General features: G+C 39.1%; 1 protein-coding gene across 4 annotated transcripts in view; it reads left to right on the top strand.

Annotated features, from left to right (window-relative positions):
* The window catches only part of fars2 (phenylalanyl-tRNA synthetase 2, mitochondrial), a 347,392-nt gene that overhangs the window by 198,788 nt on the left and 125,719 nt on the right, over positions 1 to 22,885 (top strand). For all 4 annotated transcript variants that reach the window (XM_052016404.1, XM_052016401.1, XM_052016403.1 and 1 more), the window contains one exon: positions 8,495 to 8,655. In XM_052016404.1, the coding sequence (XP_051872364.1) occupies positions 8,495 to 8,655 (161 nt within the window). The remainder of the gene's footprint in view (positions 1 to 8,494; positions 8,656 to 22,885) is intronic.

Genomic DNA, 22,885 nt, shown 5'->3' with positions numbered 1-22,885 from the left:
CCTATTAATTCAGTAGATGAGTAATACATTGCTCATTTTCCCACTTCTCTCACAAAATCTATATTCAACTTTTTTGATTTTTTTTACAAGAAGTAGAGGATTGAATATTGGATCGAGTAGACTTGATTCAGCTCCAAGTGCAATGAGCCTTGCTAGTGTTGGTATTCACATCATTCTCCCACAATAAAGTTTCTGTTAGACGATCAACATATCACCTGATTAAATTTCTGCAACCCAGTAAATTAATGATATACATTTAATTGCTTGTAAAGCCTCATTTGCCAGCTCTTCCCCCACACATTTGCTTTGTATTTTTCAGCTGCCTTTTGCTCATTCTTCTGTGACCCCCAGGTGAAATGAAATACAGTGATTGCACAATGTAATTTCAACAAGTCTTCTCAGCTGTGGGGGAAGCCAATCTGTTCGGTAGATCTATCCTGCTGTGTTTTAATTCTGGATGTCGGTGACACATGGTATCTGAACTTCAAATAAAGTAACTTGTTATGAAATATAATAATGGCAAATATGGCCTATAATGGAAAGAGATCTTTGAGGTTATGCCCAAAGAGGGTTGCTGATTATGGCACCAATGGTGAATATGATGCACACCCACCCTTTGAGGAAGAGAGTTTCAATCACTCATAACTCTCTGAGAGGAAAGAGTTAACCTTATTCCTGTCTTAAGTGGATGACCTCTTATTTTTAAACAGTAACCCTTGTTCTAGATTCCCCCAGAGGAGGAATAATCCTCTTCACATTCACACTGTCAAGATCGCTTAGGATCTTATATGTTTCATCGTCCACTCTTCCACAACTGTGGGTACAAGCCTAGGGTGTCCAACCTTTCTTCAAAAGACATCCCACCCACTCCAGGTGTTAGTCCAGTAAACCTTCTCTCCGTCCTGATGCAGGATTTCGACCCAAAATGTCAACAATTCCTTTCCTCCCACAGATGCTGCGTGACCCACTGAGTTCTTCCAGCAGACTGTTTGTTAAACCTTCTCTAAACTCCTTCTAACACATTAACATCCTTCCTTAAATAAGGAAACCAAAGTTGTACACAGTACTCCAGATGTGGTCTCACCAATACCCTATATGACTAAAGCATAATCTTCCTCTTTATTCAAACCCCCCCCAGCAATAAACAATAACATTCTTATAGCTTTCCAAATGATTTGCTTTTCAAATGATTTCCAAATAATCTTTGATGTATCACTTCAGGAATTCCCTTCTGGAAGTTCCTCTTTATCCACAGCACATTACTTCTTCAAAGAGCTCCAATAAATTACTCAAATACAATTTCACTTTCACAGAACCATTTTCTTTTTTATATACCTGATCAAAATGGATGCAGATAATAAATTCCAGTATCAAAGAAAAAATAACAATTAAGTGAGCATAGTTCAATCCAGTATGTTCCTGGTCAATTGTAAAAAGTCAGGCAAATATATCAATCTTCCCACCCAAAAAGTACAACATTGGAAGATTGAAAACAGCTTGTCAAGTGGCTGCAACTGGAATGTATCTGTGGTAAAGATTCTGACCAAGTTTGGTTGTCATGACCTGCATAGTTAAGTAGACTACTGACACCTATTGACCAAGTTCACAGATGAATTACTGGGTGAGGTTCAGAAGGCAGAACAAGTTAATGCATAGCAATTTTGACTAAATAAATATTCAAGCAGTTCTGCAAGGTCAGCCACAGATTTCCCTACTTGCTTGGCTTAGAAATTCTTCATTCAGCTATCATTTGATATCATCCAGATTGATTGGAAGTGTTTCATGAGGATATAAATTTAGGGACAAGAAATCTTAAGTTCATTTGTTTGTATTTATTCAATGCTATTTCTAACATTTCATGTAATTTTCTTCATTTAAATACCTTGGATAAACATGAAGCACGCACTTAGAAAGAAGTTGATACACTGGGACTTAAAAAGATTCATTCTTAACTACCCTGGCTAAAAGTGATTTTGACTATGATCCAATTGGAGGATAGAAATTAGTTGATTGTGGAAATGAAAGAAATCATGTCATGGCTGTCAGCCGAATATGTTTAACAATTTCTGCAAAACTTCTGACACAAACATACATCTACTGCAGTGAAACAGGCTGAACCATAACATTAATGAGATTTTGCCTCTTGTTATTTTTAATTTTATTTTAATTAACTGCCTCATAATTTCAGAATCTTAAACGGCAATGTAAGTATATAATACTGAATCTATGTGAATGAACTGAGTCACAATTTGTATAACAAATTGAATAATAACACTGCAAAATGATATCACGCTAGATTAATTTCCTCTGAGTTGTGCCTTGTACTTCTTAATGTGATGTTGTAATTACATTCAGGAAGAATGTTTTATCATTTTGCAATACCAAACAACCAGAGCAATACTTTCTCCAAAAAATGTACTGAGGAAAACTTGCAACAAAATGGCCAATAACCTAATCAGTAAAATGTGAGATATGAAAAAATCAAAAACAGTTATATTGAGCAATTCAGTTTTGAGAAAATAAAATTGCAGGCTGGATGTTGCAGCAATTTTGGTAACAATGATGTCATTAAATGATTATTTAATGGTACCTAATTGCCACTACAAAAGGAACATCTTCTCTCTCATTCAATTAAAATATACATGCTAGGAACATAGGATATAGCTATCTTTTAATTATTCTGTAGCTGATCCTTAATCTGTGCAAGGATAGGCTGAAAGAAGTAATGTTCAGCAGTGTGAAGCTGTTATTTTTTTTATCTGTGGTTATTATGTACTTCGCAGTCAACTGTGGTTTTACCTATGTTATTGTTAACCTAGAAAAGACAGATGTACATTGGGGATCTATCCATCATTAAAATGAGAAACTGCTCGAAATTTTAGGTCTGGATGTTCTTTTCAGGTCAACATCAGTGTTTTTTTCCTTTAGGCAGATCTTGCAGTTATAGTTCCCATTGAGTATTCAGTATCTAATCATATGAAAACGCCTCTGCTGAACCAGAAACAAACCTCTTGCTGCATGATACTATAATATTGCATTTGACTTAAATATGTATTTCTCAAACTCTCCGATAGTGAAATATTAATTCTTACATGAGATTGGTCCAAAGGTAGATAAATAAACTTTATTTTTGAAATTGTAAAGTGAATGATCAAAATAACATTTGTAGTCACTCTTATTGTCGTAAGCTAATTCTGCTTTACTCTTCTTCAGTAAGGCAGTAATGGAATTTCCTTTGGACCCTGATTTAGTGGGCAGAATATCAGTTTTTTGTTCAGTGGTTCCGCTGAACCAGCTGAACTCTATTTAAATAGCCAATGCTTGCGCCTTGTCTGTATTGATCACAAGCTCTTTTCAGAAATTGATGCACAGCTACTTATTCTGCCACTTCCAAAGAGACATGCACGCGGCAACCTCCTTGTGGCTCAGCTTGCCTCTGAATTCTGCACCTGTGCAATTCAATCCAGAGAAGAGAAGGAGATTGCTGCCAGTGTATCTAAGCTCCCTCTCCACCAATGGATTCTGCACAGGGAGCAGGGATGGAGCAGAATCATCTGAGGAAGTGAGTGCTTTTAACTTCCAAGGGTATGCTGGCAGGGTTTCTGGTTGCAGTTTGCCCAAAAGGCTTATTCAAGAGGCTTATTTACTTGCCTTGCAACTGCTTAGCAGAAACTCCCCAAATGGATCTACAGCTGCTGCTCACCAGTTCTGGGCCTGCATAACAGCAGGCAGCTTAAATCCCAAATCAGAAGGCAGGTAATGGATGTGAGGTGGGGAAATCCTGGATGGAAATGGAGCACAGATGGGAATGGAGCATTGAGGGACAGCAGTATTCTTGTGAAGTGCAAATGAGTCCACAGGTTCCTCAAAAATGTCTTAGTTTTTTGAGGGCCTTGTCTGTTTCATCATCTGGTATAACTTGGCAGAACAAACATAGCTCGCAGTTCATTTATCCCTTAAAATTGCATTAGATGTGCAATAGTGTAGGATTGTAATTAGAGGGGAGTCAGTGCAGATTTTCTGATGCCTTCTTTCAACCTGGCAGAAACAGTTAAATTCTCTGCCATTAAAATGGTCTACAGGAAGGTTATGATGAGCTTGCTTCTTGAGTTGGTGGAATGCAAGAGTCAGCATTTTAGAAACTAGGCTTTACACACATCTCTCAACACTTCTGTTCAGTGAATTAAGTTTCTTGGAAGCCAAATTTTGGTTTGCAACTTCTTAAAAATGATTTGTGCTGATGTTTTTTAATGGTGGAATTGTTTGAAATACAGAAATATTAGAAGTATCACAAATTTATACTTTATCAGGCTTATGTTTTTGAATAGATATTCTCAGAGTCAGATTGCACTATTAACAAATTCTGCATTTTTGGACTGTTCTCTCATTTCTGTTGTGGACAACTGTGGCTTTACACCAACTCCTAATTACAAAGTTGAAGAAATGATGAATCTAATTTATACTGCAATCACTGTTCATAATCGAGCTGTGTAAACCAACTCTTTAGAGCTCAGGTGATCTTCTGCTGAATTGGAATAATTCCAGTCCAACAAAAGCATTGCAATGAGGATGGCAGTGGATCTTGGAGTTCAGGAAGGTTTTTGTGAATTAGTCAATCTCATGTAGGTTGGTGATCAAAATGTTGTAATTGGTTTTAATTTCTGCAAACTAAATGGGACAGAAATAAGCCAGTACATGTGCTTCTGATCATCATGATATCCTCTGGAGCTATGCATGTTGAATATGAACATGGATTAGCTTATCCTTCAAGTCTTCACTCTCTGGACTGGAAAGTGAGATACGGGTACCTGTATGAGCTAGCAGAATGCTATTGTTTTATAATGTTGGTTTACTTACCAAGTTGCTGAACTTTGGGGAGTGAAATCTTGAAGTTGAAGGCATTTCCAAGCTCAGAGACAATCTGAGTAAATAAATTGGCATGCAACCAAAAGAGATTATTGTGGTCAATACTATAATCATAATATTGTCTCAGTCATCAAAGATGTGCATGCAAATTGGTTTTCAGTTAGAGGAAGAAGGTGCAGTGTTTGGTCACCAAAAATCATTGCCACCTCCAACTGAGTGAGGAAATATTTGTCCCCGAGGGAAAAAAAAACTGGTCCCAGTGCAATTTTGTAACAGGAAAACAAGAGTACAAATATGATTTCCTGCTACATCAACCAGAACCTCTGGTTGATGTAGCAGGAAATGACTCTAATTGCTATGAAAACTATATTTCAGAGTAAGTAAGATGTGCCTAGAAATTGGATTACATTCTTTTCAGTACTATGTGATCGAAAATTGATCTATCTAAAAATTAGACTGGGCTCTTCCTGCTGTGAGTCATCCTTGGAGCCCTGATCTGTTTTCTGTGCCAGGGCCACACAGGAACTGTCATACCTCATACAACAAACCTTTTGGAGCATCGCATCAGAACTTGAACCATATTTTCCTGGGAGCACTCGGTATAGGGCATTCCTGGGACAATGGTTTTAATCCCACAGCTTTAAATAGAGAGATCCACAAGTGAACAAAAAGCTGATCTATATCATCAGGTTCTCCCATCCCCAGCATACTATCCCAGATTTCATTTGCTCATCCTCTTGTGATTTTTATCTCACTCCATTCGCTGTTGCTTCTGATGCCCCTGTCACCCATTGGCCTGAATGTTGCCTCCATTCCTTACCTCCTTCAGCTATGTGACAGGCTTTCTTGATTTTCCTCTCCCCACCACCAACGTAGCCAGCCTCCTTAACACCAGATGATGAAGACCTGTGGCTGCTGCCCATGCAAGGTCCCACAATTTCTTTTGCAGAAATATGCACTGCACAACTATTTGCAAGCCAGATATTGGCCCTTGGTTGCAATCCAATGTTTTTGCTGTCAGACAATGGCCAAAAGAGTTGTTCTACAACTGCATCAATGCCATTTCAATGCACCCTTTATAAATCACCATTATGACATGACTTGGGTTTCCCTCATTTGTGTTGTCACTTGGGTCCACAGGATCTTATAGCACAGGGAGAGAAGAGCACATTTTGTGAGGTCAACCTCGGCTTCAGGAGATGGAGTGACTACACTATTTAGGATGACAGCTCTTCTGCTGAAGTTAAGACTTTATACCATTACAACTTGAGAATATCCAATGGAATTCCAAGGAGTGAAAAAAAGGAATTATAAGTAAAAGTATCAAATAATGTGAAAAGAATTGGTAACCTACTCCTCAGTTGTGTGAAACATGAAAAGAACATTAAGACATGTATTGAGCCACTAAGGGATGCAAAGTTCATAAATTGTAACCATGAAATCACAGAATCATTGCATATCTACTTAAGACTGAAAGGAGGGAGATGATTGATAAACGTCATATTTATAGAAAGTAAGGCAGATGGTCCAGGAAGATATCATCCATCCTAAGAAGCTAAAGAAGAGGTAAAATTCAATAGATATAGGAATAGTGTCAGAAGACAGGTAGACTGCTAATGTCCAAAAGCAAAATGCTGCATATGCTGGAAATCTGAAATATAACAGGAAACTGCTGGAACTGCTCAGCAGGTCAAGCACCTGTCATTAGAGCTCCAGTCCTAATCCATCTGGCCCACCTTCTCTCCCTATTCTCTTTCCCCCTCTCCATCTTGGGTGTTATACTTTGGTAGGAAGAATAAAGAGAAAACAAGAGTCTAAATAAGGAAGAAAAACAATCTTTGAGAAGTAGTAATGCAAGGTCAAAAGCAATGAGAAATGGAATACAAACACTGAGGTTCATTTCTAGTGGGACAGAATTCAAAAATAGAGCAGCTATGTTAAACTTTCATAAAACTTCACATCCAGAGCAGCATACACAGTTTTGTTCTCCATGTAACAAAAAGGGAATACAAAGATAATACAAGAATTGGGAGAATATCTTATCAGGGAAGATGAAAACACTGGAAATTCGTTCTTTGGTAAAGAAAATACTGAGGGAGGGTCTGATAACGTTTCAAGTTATGGTTTGATAGAAATTGCCTAAAAATGCTAATGCACCCAAATAGGAACAGCTGCTGCTTCTTGGCCAGTCCCTTGACATGGAGGATGACTTGGTTCCACTCCAGTTTTATAGGTTCTGAGGTGAATGATGAGACCAATGGGGGAAATACAGACTCTTCTACAGATGGGACAGGAGGTGTCTGAGAAAGTGGGCAGGGGTGTAATTTGTGAGATGGTGCGTTCCTGCCATTTACACAAGGCTTTTGCATGCTCTTGATGTATGACTTCAAGGCTGTCATTACCATAACAAGTGCTGCTCCTCCACCTTAGTTGAGCAGACAATGGCCAGGGATTCCCAGGAATCAGTGGGAATGTTGCACTTCTTTGAATCTTTTTATTGATCCACCCAGTAACTTCTTCCTTTAATAAAGCTCAGAATAGAGTATCTGATTCAAGAGTCTGGCACTGGGCAGGTGAACGATATGACCTACCCAATGGAGCTGACTCAGAGTAACTAGGGCCTCAGTGCTGGGCATGCTGGCCTGGGGGAGGTTACTGACATTGGTTCACTTCTCCTTCCGTGAACTTAGAGGATTTTGTAGGGACAGCATTGGTGCTGTTTTCTAGGATCATGAAGTTCAATTCTCAGAAGCGTGTAGGAGGGCAGGGAACACTGTTGCACAGTAGACCATGAGTTTTTTTTGCCAGGTCTGAGGTCTCGATCTTCAAATATCCTTTTCCTTAACCAACCAAAATTGTGCTAATGCATGGAAGGATGTTGGTGAATTTCATCATTGTCTTCACAGGGAAATGGCTCTGAGAAATGGGAACTGGTCCACATTTTTGGGAGTTTTGTCGTGAGTCTTTAGTGCAGAGTGTGGAGGACCTTTGTCTTGCAGATGTTGAGTATAAAGCCTTTCTGTTTTATGCGTCCGTGAATGAGTCGACAATGGCTTGAAGCTGTACACCTGAGTGTGCGCAAGTGCAAGCATTGCCCGTGTACTGTAGCTTAACTACTGAGATTTGGGTTCTAGACTAGACTGCAGTCACCACAGGTTGAACAGCTTCCCATTATTCCTGTAGATTATCTCCACTCTTTGAGGAAGTTTGTTGGAGTTGAGCCACAGCATCATGGCAAGAAAAATTGCAAAATTGCCAAGACACTGACACAGTCTTGTTTGACACTGGTCTTCACTGAAATTGGTTCTGTTGAAGACCCAATAGTTAGGATTGTGACTTGCCTGCTGTCATGATGCAAACACAAAGTATAGACAGATTTCTGTGGGGAGCCAAATTTGATGAGAGTGCTGTATGTGGCCTCCTAGTTGATGGAGTCAAAGGCTTTAGTGGGGTTGGAAAAGGCCATATGTACTTGGTTGTTGGTCTCTTATTCTTTGCAATGAAAAGGCACTACATAACCGAAAGCTGTCATTATTGTTCACCTAAGAAATATTGGCAAGATTGTGCCTACCTTTGTAGGTAGTCTGGTATTTGGGTTCACAAGGCCTGCCTTTCTTTTGGATTTCAGCTGGTGCTCAAGACAGGATTGGATATGCTTTTGGCTTGGGCCTTGAACGACTGGCTATGATTTTGTATGGAATACCGGACATACGCTTGTTTTGGAGTGAGGATGAACGATTCTTCAAACAATTCCAGGTTACTCATATTGACCAGGAAGTCACATTTCAGGTAAAATATACACTAATTTTCTTTCTACTGCATTCAGTTAATTTGCATGTATTGACAACTCAATCCAGAGGCTTGCTATATGATTTATATTTATTTTCAATTTCATTTGTAACTTTTGGATATTGTGCCCTTGGTAATTCCTCTTAGTTTTTTTGTTATTTTTAAAATTTTTATGATTTCAGTCTTTCTCAGCTGCAATGATTAAGTTTCTGGAGCATCTTACCCCTGAACTATAATGGTTCTTATGTTTATGAAGCTATCACAATGATGTTAGGATGGGAGTTCCAGGATATTGACCCTGCAACAATGAAACTAAGAGAGATCACTGCAAAAACTGCACTTAACTAGCCCCTAAGCCTTGAAAGCATACAGTAACACGTGGGAGATATAACTTTAGTCTTGTGCAATGATGTGAAATGTGAAACAGTAAGTAAGAAGCCAGTTGGAACTAAAGGTCTTGAGAGAAGTAAAACAAGCTGCTATCAACCATTTTATGTTATCCCACAAATTACCACAATTGATTCGAAGGAGGATGAAAATTATTTGTGTTGATCCTATACCACATGTCACTTCCAGCCAAGTAGGAAGGGCAATTAATCATTCCATTCCTAGGCTATATACATTGCATATATTCACTGGTTGGAAAGCATGATAGCAGTGACTCGCCCTTGGGGTTTTCTCTCCCTAACTTGTAGGGTTGGGAACTCAAACCCACTGAGTTACTAAATGTGAATTCAGTGAATTCTGTCAGTCCATTATGAAGAAAATTGGTGCTGCAACCTGCTAGCCCACACTACCACATGATCATATGTTTCTTGTTGGAATATCAATAACCATTTTAGAAGTTTTAGAGAAGGAGCATTACATTTCCCCAGGTCAAGGTTATTCATTCCCGTATTGTTGCTGACTGCCATTCAACTCAATATAGTAGCAGGTGGTGTAAACATTGCAAGTCATCAACAGTAGCAGAGTTGTATTCTGTAAGCTCATGGCCCTGCATCTCCTTTACACTGCTATTACCAGCAAACCAAGGAACCAGTCCTTCTTCACAGAAAGGCATGGTGGGAGCTGCATGAAATTTAATAAATTGAGTTGCCAACCTAGCAAAGCAGTAACATAGGACTATGTATGTGCTAAACAGCAAAAATGGCATTTAGAGCCAGGGTCAAGTGACATCACAGCCAACAGATCAGATCAAAAATCTACAGTGCTGCCAGATCCCATTGTGTATGATGGGTAAGTAATTAGATCACAGATAGGAGATGGACGGTCTAAGAGCAACCCCATCGTCGGTAATAGCATAGCCCAATCCATGGATGCATTGGGACCATGTTCAATCCATTTCGGCTTCCCCCGAGACCCTCACCGTTATAGAAGCCAGGCTTAAACCAGTTTGCTCCGTTGCACTTAACATCAAGGAACAGCCAAGAGCATTGGACACAACAAAGACTGTAGGGCTAGATAACATCCCATCTGTGGTGCTCTAGACTAGCCACACCTGTAGCCAAGCTGTTCCAGAACAATGACAGCACTGCCACTGACCTAACAATGTGCCAAATTGCTTAAGAATATTCTGTGTAGAAAGCTGAGGAGAAATCCAATCCAGTAAATTACCACCCAATAAGTTTACTCTCACTCATCAGCAAGCTAATAGGTGATGTCATCACCAAACCTGGACAAATGAGTTAAGTTTCAGAGGTGAGGTGAAAATGACTACACCTGACATCAAGGCATCATTTGACTGGATGTGACATCAAAGTGCTTTGATAAAACTGAAGTCCATGGGAATCAAAGGAAAAATGCTTTAACAGCTGGAGATGGCAAATGCTGGAATGTGGAGTGAGAAACAGAACTCAGCAGGTTAAACAGGATATGTGTAGGTGAAAGATGTATTTTGACATTTCACATCAGGATTGTGCAGGGTCTCAACCTGAAATGTTAACCTGCACCTTTTGCCTCCATAGTTGTTGCTTGACCCACTGGGTTCTTCTAGCGTTCTGTTTCTTGTGCAAAGGAAGATGGTTGTGGTTGTTTCAGTTCAATCATCCCAGCCCCAGGACATCACTGCAGGGGTTTCTCAAGGCAGTGTTCAAGGACAAACCATCTTCAGTTGCTTCATCAATAACCTTCCTTCCACCGAAAGGTCTGAAGTGGGGATGTTCACTGATGGTTGTATAATGTTCCATTATATTTGGAACTTCTCAGAAAATGAGCCATTACTGCCTGCAGCAAGATCCGTACAATATCTAGGCTTAGACTGATGCGGCAAGTAACTTCTGTGCCCTACAAATGTCAGGCAATAGCCATCTCCAATAATGAGAAAGTCTAACTGCCCACTGTTGACATTCAGTGGCATTCCCATCACCAAGCTCTCCACCGTCGATATCCTGGGAATCACTTCTGACAAAAACTTAACTGGATCAGCCACATAAAAACTACAAGAGAAGGTCAGAGTGTGGGATCCTATAGCAAGTGACTCCTGGATCTCTGCAAAGTTTTTCCAACATCTAAAGCATGATGGAGTACTTCTCACTCGCCTGGATGAATGCAGTCCCAGTACTACTCAAGGAGTTTGACACTATCCAGCACAAAGCCTTTCACTTGATTGGCACCTCATTCACCATCCCAAGCATTTATTCCCTGCACTGCCAATCCACTATGGCTCCATTGTGTAACATCTACAAAATACACGGCAGTTACCAAATCTACTTCAAATCCTCAATCTCAATTATCAAGGGCAGCAGGTGCATGGAAACGTCACCTCTTATAGGCTCTTCTTCAAGTCCCACACCATTCTGAATTGGAAATATATTTTGGTTTTTGTCACTGGGTCTAAATCTTGCAGCTCCCTACCCGGTAATAACATGGTAGTACCTCACTAAAACGACTGCAGGGGCTCAACACCATTTTCTTAGAAAGTGCAAATTAAAAAAAAACTGCAGATGCTGGAAATCTGAAATAAAAACAGAAAATGCTGGAAACACTCAGCAGGTCAGACAGCATCTGTGGAAAGAGAAAGAGAGACCCATCATCTGTTCTGAAATATATTTGAAAAATATTGCACAATGGGCTGATTTCAAAAATTGTTCCAAATTCTCCAGACTATTTTACATACTATTAAGTTGTTATAAATTTGAATCAGTGGAAAACAGGCATTAGCCTCTGGAAAGTTAAAGAAGGAAATTCTTTGGAGGCAAACAAGCAATTAAGTAAGTATTTCTTGATAAATTGTGGTCTGGACTACAGCTGTCTGTCTCTTTTGTGAATTATCAAATGCGCAGTTTGAACAGGAAATTGGATTTGCGTATCTCACCAAAAGTCCAACAGATGTTTTTCGTTAAAAAAAAACTATTAAAGACTGCTCAGAAATAATGCAGTCAGAGGATTAATTAAATACATTTTCAAATGTGGGCATTCCTTGTCTTTGTTGATTGTCACTGACCTTTAATCCTAATAGGAAATGAGTTTGTTTTCACTTAATTTGAAATTGACAACTGTTGATAATAATCTAATGTTATTGCTGAAAACTGATGTAAAAATGATTAACTTTGAGGTTTCAACTGCATTAGATTGCATATTTATTAAATATAAATGAAGCTTCATCCTGTCATATTAGCTGTAGTGTGGAGGGCTAGGCCACTGATTAAGTGATGGCTTAAAAGGTTGGGCAGTGCTTTCTGCATGTGGCAACATTAGAATCTGTATGACAGAGGGGAATATATTTTAGGAACTCAATGTGGTAGGTTTAAGTTATTGAAAATATCTTACCCAAAAGTGTGTTAATAAAACGAAGATTAGATGTTTCAATATTCTCTCCCCAGATCCATTTCTCTGTGTATTGTGGTTAGCTGGCAGAGCAGTCCCATCTTCATGTAGTTTAACTCTATGGTCCCTCTATGACAGTTCTGTGGTCTGATTTGTTGGCATTCTCTAATATCTGAGATAAAATTTAGCTTCCTTTAAATTTCTGTAGATGAGTGAACTGTGCAGTAAATAATCCACTGACGATGTTTATAGTCCAACACATTCTGGTTTTGGTACTTTTGTATTGAGATCAGTGTGTACACTTACTGTATTAATGATGGAAGTGACAAAATGAATAGGTCTTAATCTTCAAAATTTAGTGGTTCAAATACTTTGGGAGTCTAATGCTGCTAATGTAAAATGTGTCCCAGTGGGGTCACTTTAAATAATATATAGTTTCCAACTTGATGTGTGACTTCCTCTTTATTATCACAACATAGGTTGTGACCTTTTGATTCAATTTCTGTCTTTAAGTGATGACATGTGCAAAATACAATGGGGACATGGTATGTATGTTATGGTGAATCATAAAAAGGATCTAATCCAATTTCCTGGTCTAATTTGCTGCTGGAAATAAGAGCAAACAGTTCAAAACATATGCAATTTATCCATGAAAAAAATCACATTTTTTCTAATCCAATTTCTAGGCTCTATTACTTTAAAATTCAGCCTAGAGTTGTGAAAATGCTGAGATAGATTTCCACAGTCACACCATTTGTATTGGGTGCATTTAGCCACTCATGTCTCAGTAGTAATAAAGCATCTTCTCCCTAGATTTTGACTTCCACATTTTGTGGAGTAGTTTATAAAAATAACAACAGGAGGACACCAGATGGGGATAGAGTGTATCACATATTACAAAGTTAGCATGTTCTTTCAGAATGAAAGAATCAACATCAGCTTTAGTAGCAGGCAATGGTGGAAGATAACCAGATCAAAGTTAGACTTCACTGTACATCAATCCATCAACAGGTCTAATATTTTTGATTCAACTGGTTTAATTCATTGTGCATGACCTGACTTTGGAGCCAAACTGTCAGATGATTTAAAACTCTTGAGCGAAGTAGGACTAGAAGTCTATGCTGATAGGGCTAGGGGAGGAACGTTGAGGGACTTGAATGGAGTAGAAATAGTCATTGCTGAAATGGGTAGAATTTGCTTTTTCTGTGATGTTCAGTTAGATTTCAGATGTTGAAGGGCTGCAGCAGTTTCTCTTTGCTTACCAAAAATCCTAATGTTCTGTCTGTTGCATTATTTTCCACAGACTTACAAGCCAATCTCATCTCAGAATAAAAATGGACCTGCTAAATAAGACAATGCATGCAATAGTATTGATCTGCTTGTTATTTTTAATTGTCTGTGTTTAATCTGGATTTGATTTCTTGACCTAATTATTCTTTAATTCAAATTTGTTCTTCCAAGCAAGTGACATTTTATTCAGTACATCAGTTGCTGGTTTGTATATTTACTTTGTTTTTGACCAACTTTGTGAATATCAAAGTCAAAAGTTAAGCTTGCAACATCATCACAGGCACATAACATCATATGCACAGCATTCACAAGAAAAGCATAAGTTAAGCATAAATTATACACAATTTTTACAAGAGACAACACAATCAGAACAAATAAAAACAAAGTCCATTTCAGTACAAAGTGATCAAAGTGACCATGGTGTTGCTAAACTATAGTGATTCAGGTTTTGCTGGTTGAGTGTGGAGAGGAAGGGATATTTCAGGCAGAGCATGATAAGTGCTTAACTAATTTTTTTTGCTTTTTTTTATTCTGCATAATAAATGCAGAGACTCTGGCTATTTTCTTTCTCCAGTCAAATAGTCCAATTCTGGATCATTCGAAAGTACTCAGTTTGTCTCAGAGCCAATCTGAAAGTGTGATACTATGACATGCAGTAATATATTTTTGCATTGGCAATGAAGATGGAACTCCCATTAGCGGTTGCTAACAATAAGGCCACACAACTTTAGTGATCAATTTTATTGTATATCTTAATACAAGAAATAACCAGAAAGAGAAAGGTTTTACAGTAGTTCAGTGATGTTCACGAGGCATTCCTCATCTTCCATTTGGAATGTTCTGTGTAGTTTTGCTCGCTTCTGCATTGTCAGCATTATAATGCACTCGAGGCTATTCTTGCTGTGAGAAATGGGATGACAAATTAAAAGAAAATGTTAGACACATTGAGTTCATTTCTTCCTGAAAAAAGCAACTGAACTTTAAGATTATGAAGGAAAAGAACAAAATTAAATGAGCAACTATGTTTACAATTATGCTCTTTCCTCCCCTCCCCAGTTTCTCTGCAATTCTTTATCTGTATTTTTTCTCAATTCTGATGAAAGGTTATTCATCTGAAATGTTAATTCTTTCCCTCTCCACAGATGCTGTTTGACCTGTTAAATATTTCCAGTAGTTTGTTTTTAATATGGATTTCCAGCAAAAGCAGTGTTTTGCCATTGGTTGTTTGCATTAGTGATGAATTCAATACCAGGATTTTACAGGCACAGAATTAGTAGGAAAAATCGGGCAGAACTTATACGTTCCAGAAGGCATACAAGGTGGTATAAGTTATCGAGGAAAGATATTAAAACAGAGAGTAAGTATGTGTAAAAAAGGCATTGGATATGTGTATGAAGAAAAGAGGAACTGAAGATTATGCTTAGAGGAGGAGAATTTATCACAAAGGTGCTGGGTTATACTCTCTGCTTGAAGCTTTTTTCTGGGAGTTGCAATGCAGCTTCATTGGAGCACAACCCCAATTCTGCAGAAATCAATCATCAGTAAGGATGTATACAAGAGGACTGCAGGAAAATGGCCACTAGCCTTGTTGATGTGCTATCAATGGACTGCAAGCATCGGTCACTTCCCTGGAGTTGGCTTATGCTTCCCAGGTGGCAGAAAGATTGAGCAACGCACAAAGTGTTGGAGGAACTCAGCGGGTCAGGCAGCATCTATGGAGCAAAATGAACAGTCGATGTTTTGGGCCAAGACTCTTCATCAGGACTGGAAAGAAATAGGGCAGAAGCCAGAATATAAACATGGGGGGAGGGGGAGGAGCACGAACTGGCGGGTGGTAGGTGAATCAGGTGAGAGAGGGAAGGTAGGTGGGGGAGGGGGGACGTGGGAATGATGTGAGAAGCTGGGAGGTGGTTGGTGGAAGAGTCAAAGGGCTGAAGAAGATGAAATCTGATAAGGAGAGGAATAAAGCTGGATGGGCACCATGGTTGGCATGGACTCGTTGGGCCGAAGGGCATGTGTCCATGCTGTATTGCGCTATGACTATTGTGGCCAACATAAAGGCTGCTCATGAATGTTGAAGAGCAAAGGATCCAATTTGTTCCAAGTGCCAGCAGAGGCACTGTGGAAACCTGTGTGGTTGAACAGACTATAGCTGGAAATTAAATTCTACATTTTTTCTGATTTTCAGTTTGCTAACAAAAATGTTTAGCTGACCCATTATTGAAAAACCTTAGTAATTTATTACTGAATAATTCAGGAACAGAAGCCCTTCGCCTCCAAAAGTAACTACTTTAAAACTAAAAGTAACAGTATTGCAGACATAGGAAGAAATGAAAACCTTCTAAAATAAAATCAAGCAGATGAAATTTATTGTGCAAACATCTAGTGCTGGAACTGAAAATAGGCCCTATACTGAATGAGTAGGGTAAGTTGTTGACTTTCTCATGAGGGGCCCATGCGAGTCGCCATGGCTATACCTTTGGTCTGGAGAAACTGGGAGGAGCCGAAAGAGAAGTTGTTAAGTGTGAGTACCAGCTCTGCCAGATGGAGGAGGGTGGCAGTGGAGGGGAACTGGTTGGGTCTCTTGTCAAGAAAGAGGCAGAGAGCCTTAAGGCCTTCCTGATGGGGGATAGAAGTGTACAGGGACTGGACTTCTCTAATGGCAGTCAGGGCCAGGAAACTGAAAGTTGTTGAAGTGGTGGAGAGCGTGCAAAGTGTTATGGAAGTAGGTGGGAAGAGACTGAACCAATGGGGAACAAAATGGAGTTGAGATATGAGGACATGAGTTCAGTGGGGCAGGAGCAGGTGGAAACAATGGGCCTACCATTGTGGATCTTGGGTAGGAGGTAGAAACAGGCAGTGCGAGGTTGAGGAACAATGAGGTTGGAGGTTGTAGAGGGGAAATCTCCAGAGATGGTGCAGGAGACAGTGGCCTGATGCTTCTCAGTGGGGTCCTGGTTGAGGGGTAAGTAAGAGGAAGTATCCAAGGGCTGCCATCTGGCCTCTGCAAGGTAGTCTGCCACACTAGAATAGCATTGCCCATGTCTATGGGTTTGATGTTGAGTTTGGGATTGGTGCAGAGAGAGTGGAGAGCAGTGTGTTCAGAGGGGTGAGGTTGGAATAAGTGAGGGGAGTGGTGAAATCGAGGTGGTTAATGTCCCGTCGACAGTTAGAGATGAAAAGATCCAGAATGAGCAGAAGGCCAGAGCAGGGTTACCAATTAAGGTCATAACAGTCTAGGAGATAAAATAGTCGATGAGATAAAATAGTCGAAAAGATAAAACTGCGAATGGTATGTACCTCCACACTTCTTTGTGCTGAAATAAGGGATATTTTTCTCTTTGTAGAAGAATGCATCATTTTCATTGTATTTGCAACAACCCCTCATTTTGAACCGTTAGCGCCTCTTCCTCCAGAGAAATGCAGACTACAGCCTTGGTAGCAGAGGGGATTTAATACACCAAGCACAAAGCTGCCTCAGCAGAAAAATTCCTTGCAAGGACCAAGGAGAAGAAATCTTATACAATCCAAATGTTTCCAAGTATGGGGGTAGTAGTACAGTGGTTAAATTATTGGGCTAGTGATTTGACTAATTCCTTTGAAATGTAAGCCCAACCCCCCAGTCACATCTTCTGTTGCTCACCAGCTTTCACCATCCTCTCTCATTGAGCACCACAGCCACTTATGTCACTCATCACTCCTGGTCTCCACCCTGTCACAGACCTTCTCCTTTGTTCTATATGCTCCTCTTTCTTTGCAAGTTAGAACAACTTTTATTTCTAAGTTCGCACAGTTCTGATGAAACACCATCAACCTAAAATATTACCTGTTCCTTTCTCCACATAGAAAAGCATTTCCAGCATTTTCTATCTTTATTTCAGATTTGCAACATCTGCATCATTTTGCTTCTGAGTCACAATTCCACTTGGGGAATTTAAATTCAGTAAACTAATCTGTCATTAAAAGCAACTGTCATTAAAAGTGACCATTAAGCCATCAGAACATTAATATAAGCTCATCTAGTTACTTTTATAGAGAAGGGAATCTGTTGACCTTGCCCAATCTGGTTTGTACATGACTCAGGAGACATAAAAGACTGCAGATGTTGGAATCTGGAACAAAAACTGAGCTGCTGGAGGAACTCAGGGGTCAAGCAACATCTATGGAGGGAAATGGACAGTTGATGTTTCGGGAAAGCTTTGAGAAATCAGTGACCAAAATGTATTGTAATTTACACAATAGCAAAATATATAAAGTAAAAACCACATGTTACTGAGAATGTAGCACAGCAGTTTAGTTGACTCTTAATTGAAGTGCTCTAGCAAGCCATACAGTTTGATGGAAATGCTGATCTTGCCAGTGATGTCAACAGGATGTGAATTAACATAAAAAATACTAGAACAAGAGAAAGGTATGAATGTTGACATTTATGATGTGATGGTTAGTGTCATAGAATCATAGATCAATACAGCACGGATACAGGCCCTTTGGCCCAACGAGTCCATGCTGACCATGGTGCCCACCCAGCTAGTCCCAATTTCCTGCCTTCGGCCCATATCCCTCTAAGCCTCGCCCCTCCATGTACCTATCCAAGTGCTTCTTATATGATACTATTGTACCTGCTCAACCTCCTCTGGCAGCTCATTCCATGTACTACCATCCTCTGCATGAAAAAGTTGCCCCTCTGGTCCCTTTTAAATCTTTCCCCTCAGCCTAAATCTATGACCCCTAGTTTTGGACTCCCCTATCATGGGGAAAAAACTGTTACCATCCACCTTATCTATGCCTCTCATAATTTTAAGTATTTCTATAAGGTCACCCCTCATTCTCTTACATTCCAAGGAATAAAGACCTAGCCTGACCAACCTCTATAACTCTTGTCCAGGCAACATCCTTGTAAATCTTTTCTGCACTCTTTCCAGTTTAACCATGTCTTTCCTATAACAGGGTGACCAAAACTGTACACAGTACTTGAATTGCGGCCTCACCAACGACTTATACAACTGCAACATAATGTCCCAATTCTTATACTCACTACCCTGACTGATGAAGGCCAGTATGTTAAACGCCTTTTTCACTACCTTGTCTACCTCTGACGCTGCTTTCAATGAACTATGCACGTACTTCTAGGTCCCTCTGTTCCATTACACTCCCTAGTGTCCTATCATTCATAGTATAAGTCCTACACTGGTTTGACTTTCCAAAATGCATCACCTTACACTGATCTGTCTTGAAATCTATTTGCCACTCCTCAGCTCTTATTATGATCACAGATTAATTGATAACAATAAATGTGAATATTTGGTGCTCTACTATTAAAGCTTGCAGAGCAAGGTGGAGGTAAATAGATCTGATATTTGTGAAATTTTAAGATGTGAATTGCATTTAAGAATTGGAATTCTGAAGAAATCAGTGGACCACCAGATCCCAGGCCCAGTGGAATGGCAATGGGTGAAGTAAATATATGATGGTATAAAGAGTGTGGTGCTAAACAGAAATTGGTTTTGACATTCCCAGGCCCAAAATAGGTCACGTGCTGCAGTCATGCAAGAGAAACTGTGGAGGCAACAGTTCTCACAAAGTTGGTCCATGGGCTTCATATCTATATCTGAACTCCTCATCCATTGCAGCTCTGGAGCTGAACCAAAATCTGAGATTAAAACTAACTGTGATGCTTCAATGTTAGAGGCTCTGAAATAAATCTAGGGATTGAGGATGAGGCTTGAAAGAGGGAGATGAGAATGATCATGTTTTTATCTGTAGAAAATCTCAGATTTTGGTTCAGTTCTAGAAGGGCAGGCCCGTTGGAACTGCACTCAACAGTGGTGAATGTTGTCTAGTGCTCCTTGCAAAGGCAGTATGCAAAGACTTGATGTCTGAAAATCATCTAAGGCCAGTACAATTGTAGATGTATTTTAATGATATAGGGATAGCTCTGCAAAACTGGAGCAGTGATGACCAGTTTCTCCCCATTTCACTTTATGGAACTCTTGGAGATATTACTGGAAAAAATATTGCTGTAGTTTACGCAATAATAAAGCATGAAGATGTAAAATGCATATGTTGCTTAGAGCATAGCATATGATTTGTTTCAGTCAGCTCCTAACTGATCCTGTGTCATGAGGCATAACACACAGATTTCAGGCTGAATGATATTCTAATACTGTGGAATTTCAGAGGAGTGAATATTTTCTTATTCATAGTATTTTATTCACATAATTTATTCCATTATGGGAATTGGGATGCCCTTCTCCAGAACTGCCTCAGTTAATGCTCTGAAAATAGAATATTTTAAATAATTTGTGACATTGCTGGTCTACATTTCTATCACTCCAAATTATTGCCAGTAAATATAAATGTGTTTGAGAATTGGTAGGTTGGGAAATATTAGAAATGATGAGTATGACCATATAACTAGCAGTTAATTTTACATGGTGGGAACTGCTAAAATTTCCTGATGTTCATATTTTGATTCACCAGAAATTAGAAATTTAAATGCATTTCAAAACTAGCTGTAGAGCTTATTGCAACATGTAGCCTGTCAATCATGTTTGACTTCGAGCATTGAAGGCAAAGTATTCTGGGTGCTGGGCCAAATCTTATGAAGTTACTTCATATAAAAACATGTGAGGAATGAAAAGGCTCTCTTCCTTGACAGTAGTAGGGATGAAAGCACTCTCTTCACTGACAGTACTGTGGATTATAGTACTATTAATAAAGCAGTAAAATTCAATTACCTTTTTTTTAATATACCACACTTCTGACATTATCTGAATCCCTGATTGTATAGGACAAAATAAAAGATTTGTTACATTAATGAATATAGTTTTCACAAGGCATTCCAGTTTTGGTACCCATGAGCTCTCTGGTTCAGCTCATGTGGTGGTTGTGTTAACATCCAAACACACAACAATCAAACAAAATTCTCCTTCCAGTTTCTTGTAGTTCTCATTGTCATCTTTTTGCAGATCAGTTCCACCCACAATAGAGGATGGCTGTGTGCACATTAGGTTGACCTGGGTGTTGAGGCCGGTGATTGATTCAACAACGTTAGCAGCTTCCATCTTGTGTACAATTAATCTTCTGCTTGACTATGCTGAACCACATTACATCTATGTTTGGCTTTGTCATGGTATCTACTTATCCTTCTAACCAAGGAAACATTTATGTCCCCTTAATTGGTTTCATAATATTTGTCTTCCCTTCATCAGTCTGAACTAATACTGATTTTCAACAGTCTAGTAATTATTACCCATACTTCAATCAAGTGTTTAATCAAACATGTATTAATATTTATTCAACAGTTTTCTTGGGGTTCTCTTTGTCTTTGTGTTTAAGCAGATGTTTGACCTTTCATCACTGGAAATATTCTCCTAATGAAACATTTAAAATATTGCAGAAAGATTATATGCTTTACGATTATTATCCTGTATATGACTACAGGTTCCCTGATGGATTAGTGGGCAGCATAAACCAATGGGGAGTAAAAAGCAGAATTCCTGGTCTGTGCCCAATAAGGTAGTTTCACTTGAGGAATTTGATTAAACTCCATATAATCCCATCTGTTCCCTGTTCTTTGAATATTCTTAAGGCATAGCTAGACTTGATAAACAAGGGGCTGTAAGGTCACTGCAGATAGGGGTGCAGAGTTGGGGTTACAATCAGATTGTGATTTTATTAAATGACAGAGCAGCAAAAGGGGCCAAGTTTTCTCTCCTGTTCCTAATTTGAATGTTTCTGTGTTTGTAATGTCTTTTGCCAGATCACTGCTTTCTGCTTTCAATGAATAGTTGATTTAAAGGGGAGGTTGAGAGAGTGGTTAAAAAAGCATACTCGAGGTGTGCTGCTGCCCAGTACAATCCATGGCTTGTTTTGTGCAGCATTATGATTAGACTGAGAAAGTACTTACAGGATCAGAAATCCTCAAAAAGAGTAACTAAATTTACATAGCAGTGAGTGCAGTCCTTTCATGATCTCATGGTCATTGTGTGTGTAAATCTGTTCTAACTGGGTAATCTAGATGTACTACACCAAACCAGAAGGTGTTTAGTGCATGATAATCTATAAGGGTTGATAAGGATGCTGATAGTTAAGCATCTTCCATCTCGATCTCTGTATAGACCTAAACATCGGCATTTATGTAGTTATCTAGTTTATTTGCGATGCAGCAAAATGATACCTGAAATAAATATTTTGCCACTGTCTACCATCACTGAACTGAACACAAATCAGTCTCAGTTTTGGTATGGTACATGTAAATAACTCATTCAAACATATTACACAGAAAATGACCACGATATTGCCTGGAAAGACCACATTCATTGTGGCAAATTTATTGTCACTCATTTTGAGGATTTCTGATCCTGCAAGTACTTTCTTACTCACCATAATGATGCATAACACACATGGGAGGCTTCATCTGAGTAGGAGTGTGAGAGGATATAGTCTGCAAGGCATAAAGATGATCAAAACACATGACAAAGTTGTGATTGCTGTGGTTCTCCAATATTTTGGTTGAAGAAATAAGAAAGAAAGTTAACAACAAATATTTGGAAGAAGTTGACATATTGGTCAAGTGGCCACTACTAATCCTCCACAGTTTTTTGCTGTACAATCCTGAGAGGTGTCTGTACTCTTCTACATCTCACCTCTAGTGCGTCTCTGATTTTAGTCACTCTACCATTATTGGATGTTTTCAACAATCTCTGCCTTAATCTGGAATTTACTTCATGGACTCCTCTGCACCTATCTCCTTCTTTAAGTCACTCATTGATATCTATTTCTTTGATTAAGTTTTTGGTCACCTGATCTATTCATAGAACAGTAACTTTATACCATTTAAACCATGCATCTCTCTGCAAAAGCAATGCATATTTTCAACTCCCCCACTCTTTCCCCTTGACCTTGCAGTTTTTTTCTTTGAAGTACAAATCCAATTCCCTTTTGAAAACTATGATTGAATCTGCCTCCACTATCCAAACAGACAATCCAGTTCAGATGCTCACTATTCACTTTGTTTTATATAAAAAAAAAGCATCTATCACAGAATCAAAGAGACACAAGGATTGCAGCTTGAACATTGAACATAGAACAACACAGGAAAGGAGTCTGTTTGGCCCATTAAGTCTGTACTGGTTCAATGCAAGAACAATCTAGCCATTCCCACACCTCCTGT

This window comes from Pristis pectinata, chromosome 5 (assembly GCF_009764475.1).
Source record: "Pristis pectinata isolate sPriPec2 chromosome 5, sPriPec2.1.pri, whole genome shotgun sequence".
Taxonomy (NCBI): domain Eukaryota; kingdom Metazoa; phylum Chordata; class Chondrichthyes; order Rhinopristiformes; family Pristidae; genus Pristis; species Pristis pectinata.
This window is presented reverse-complemented; position numbering and strand designations above follow the sequence as displayed.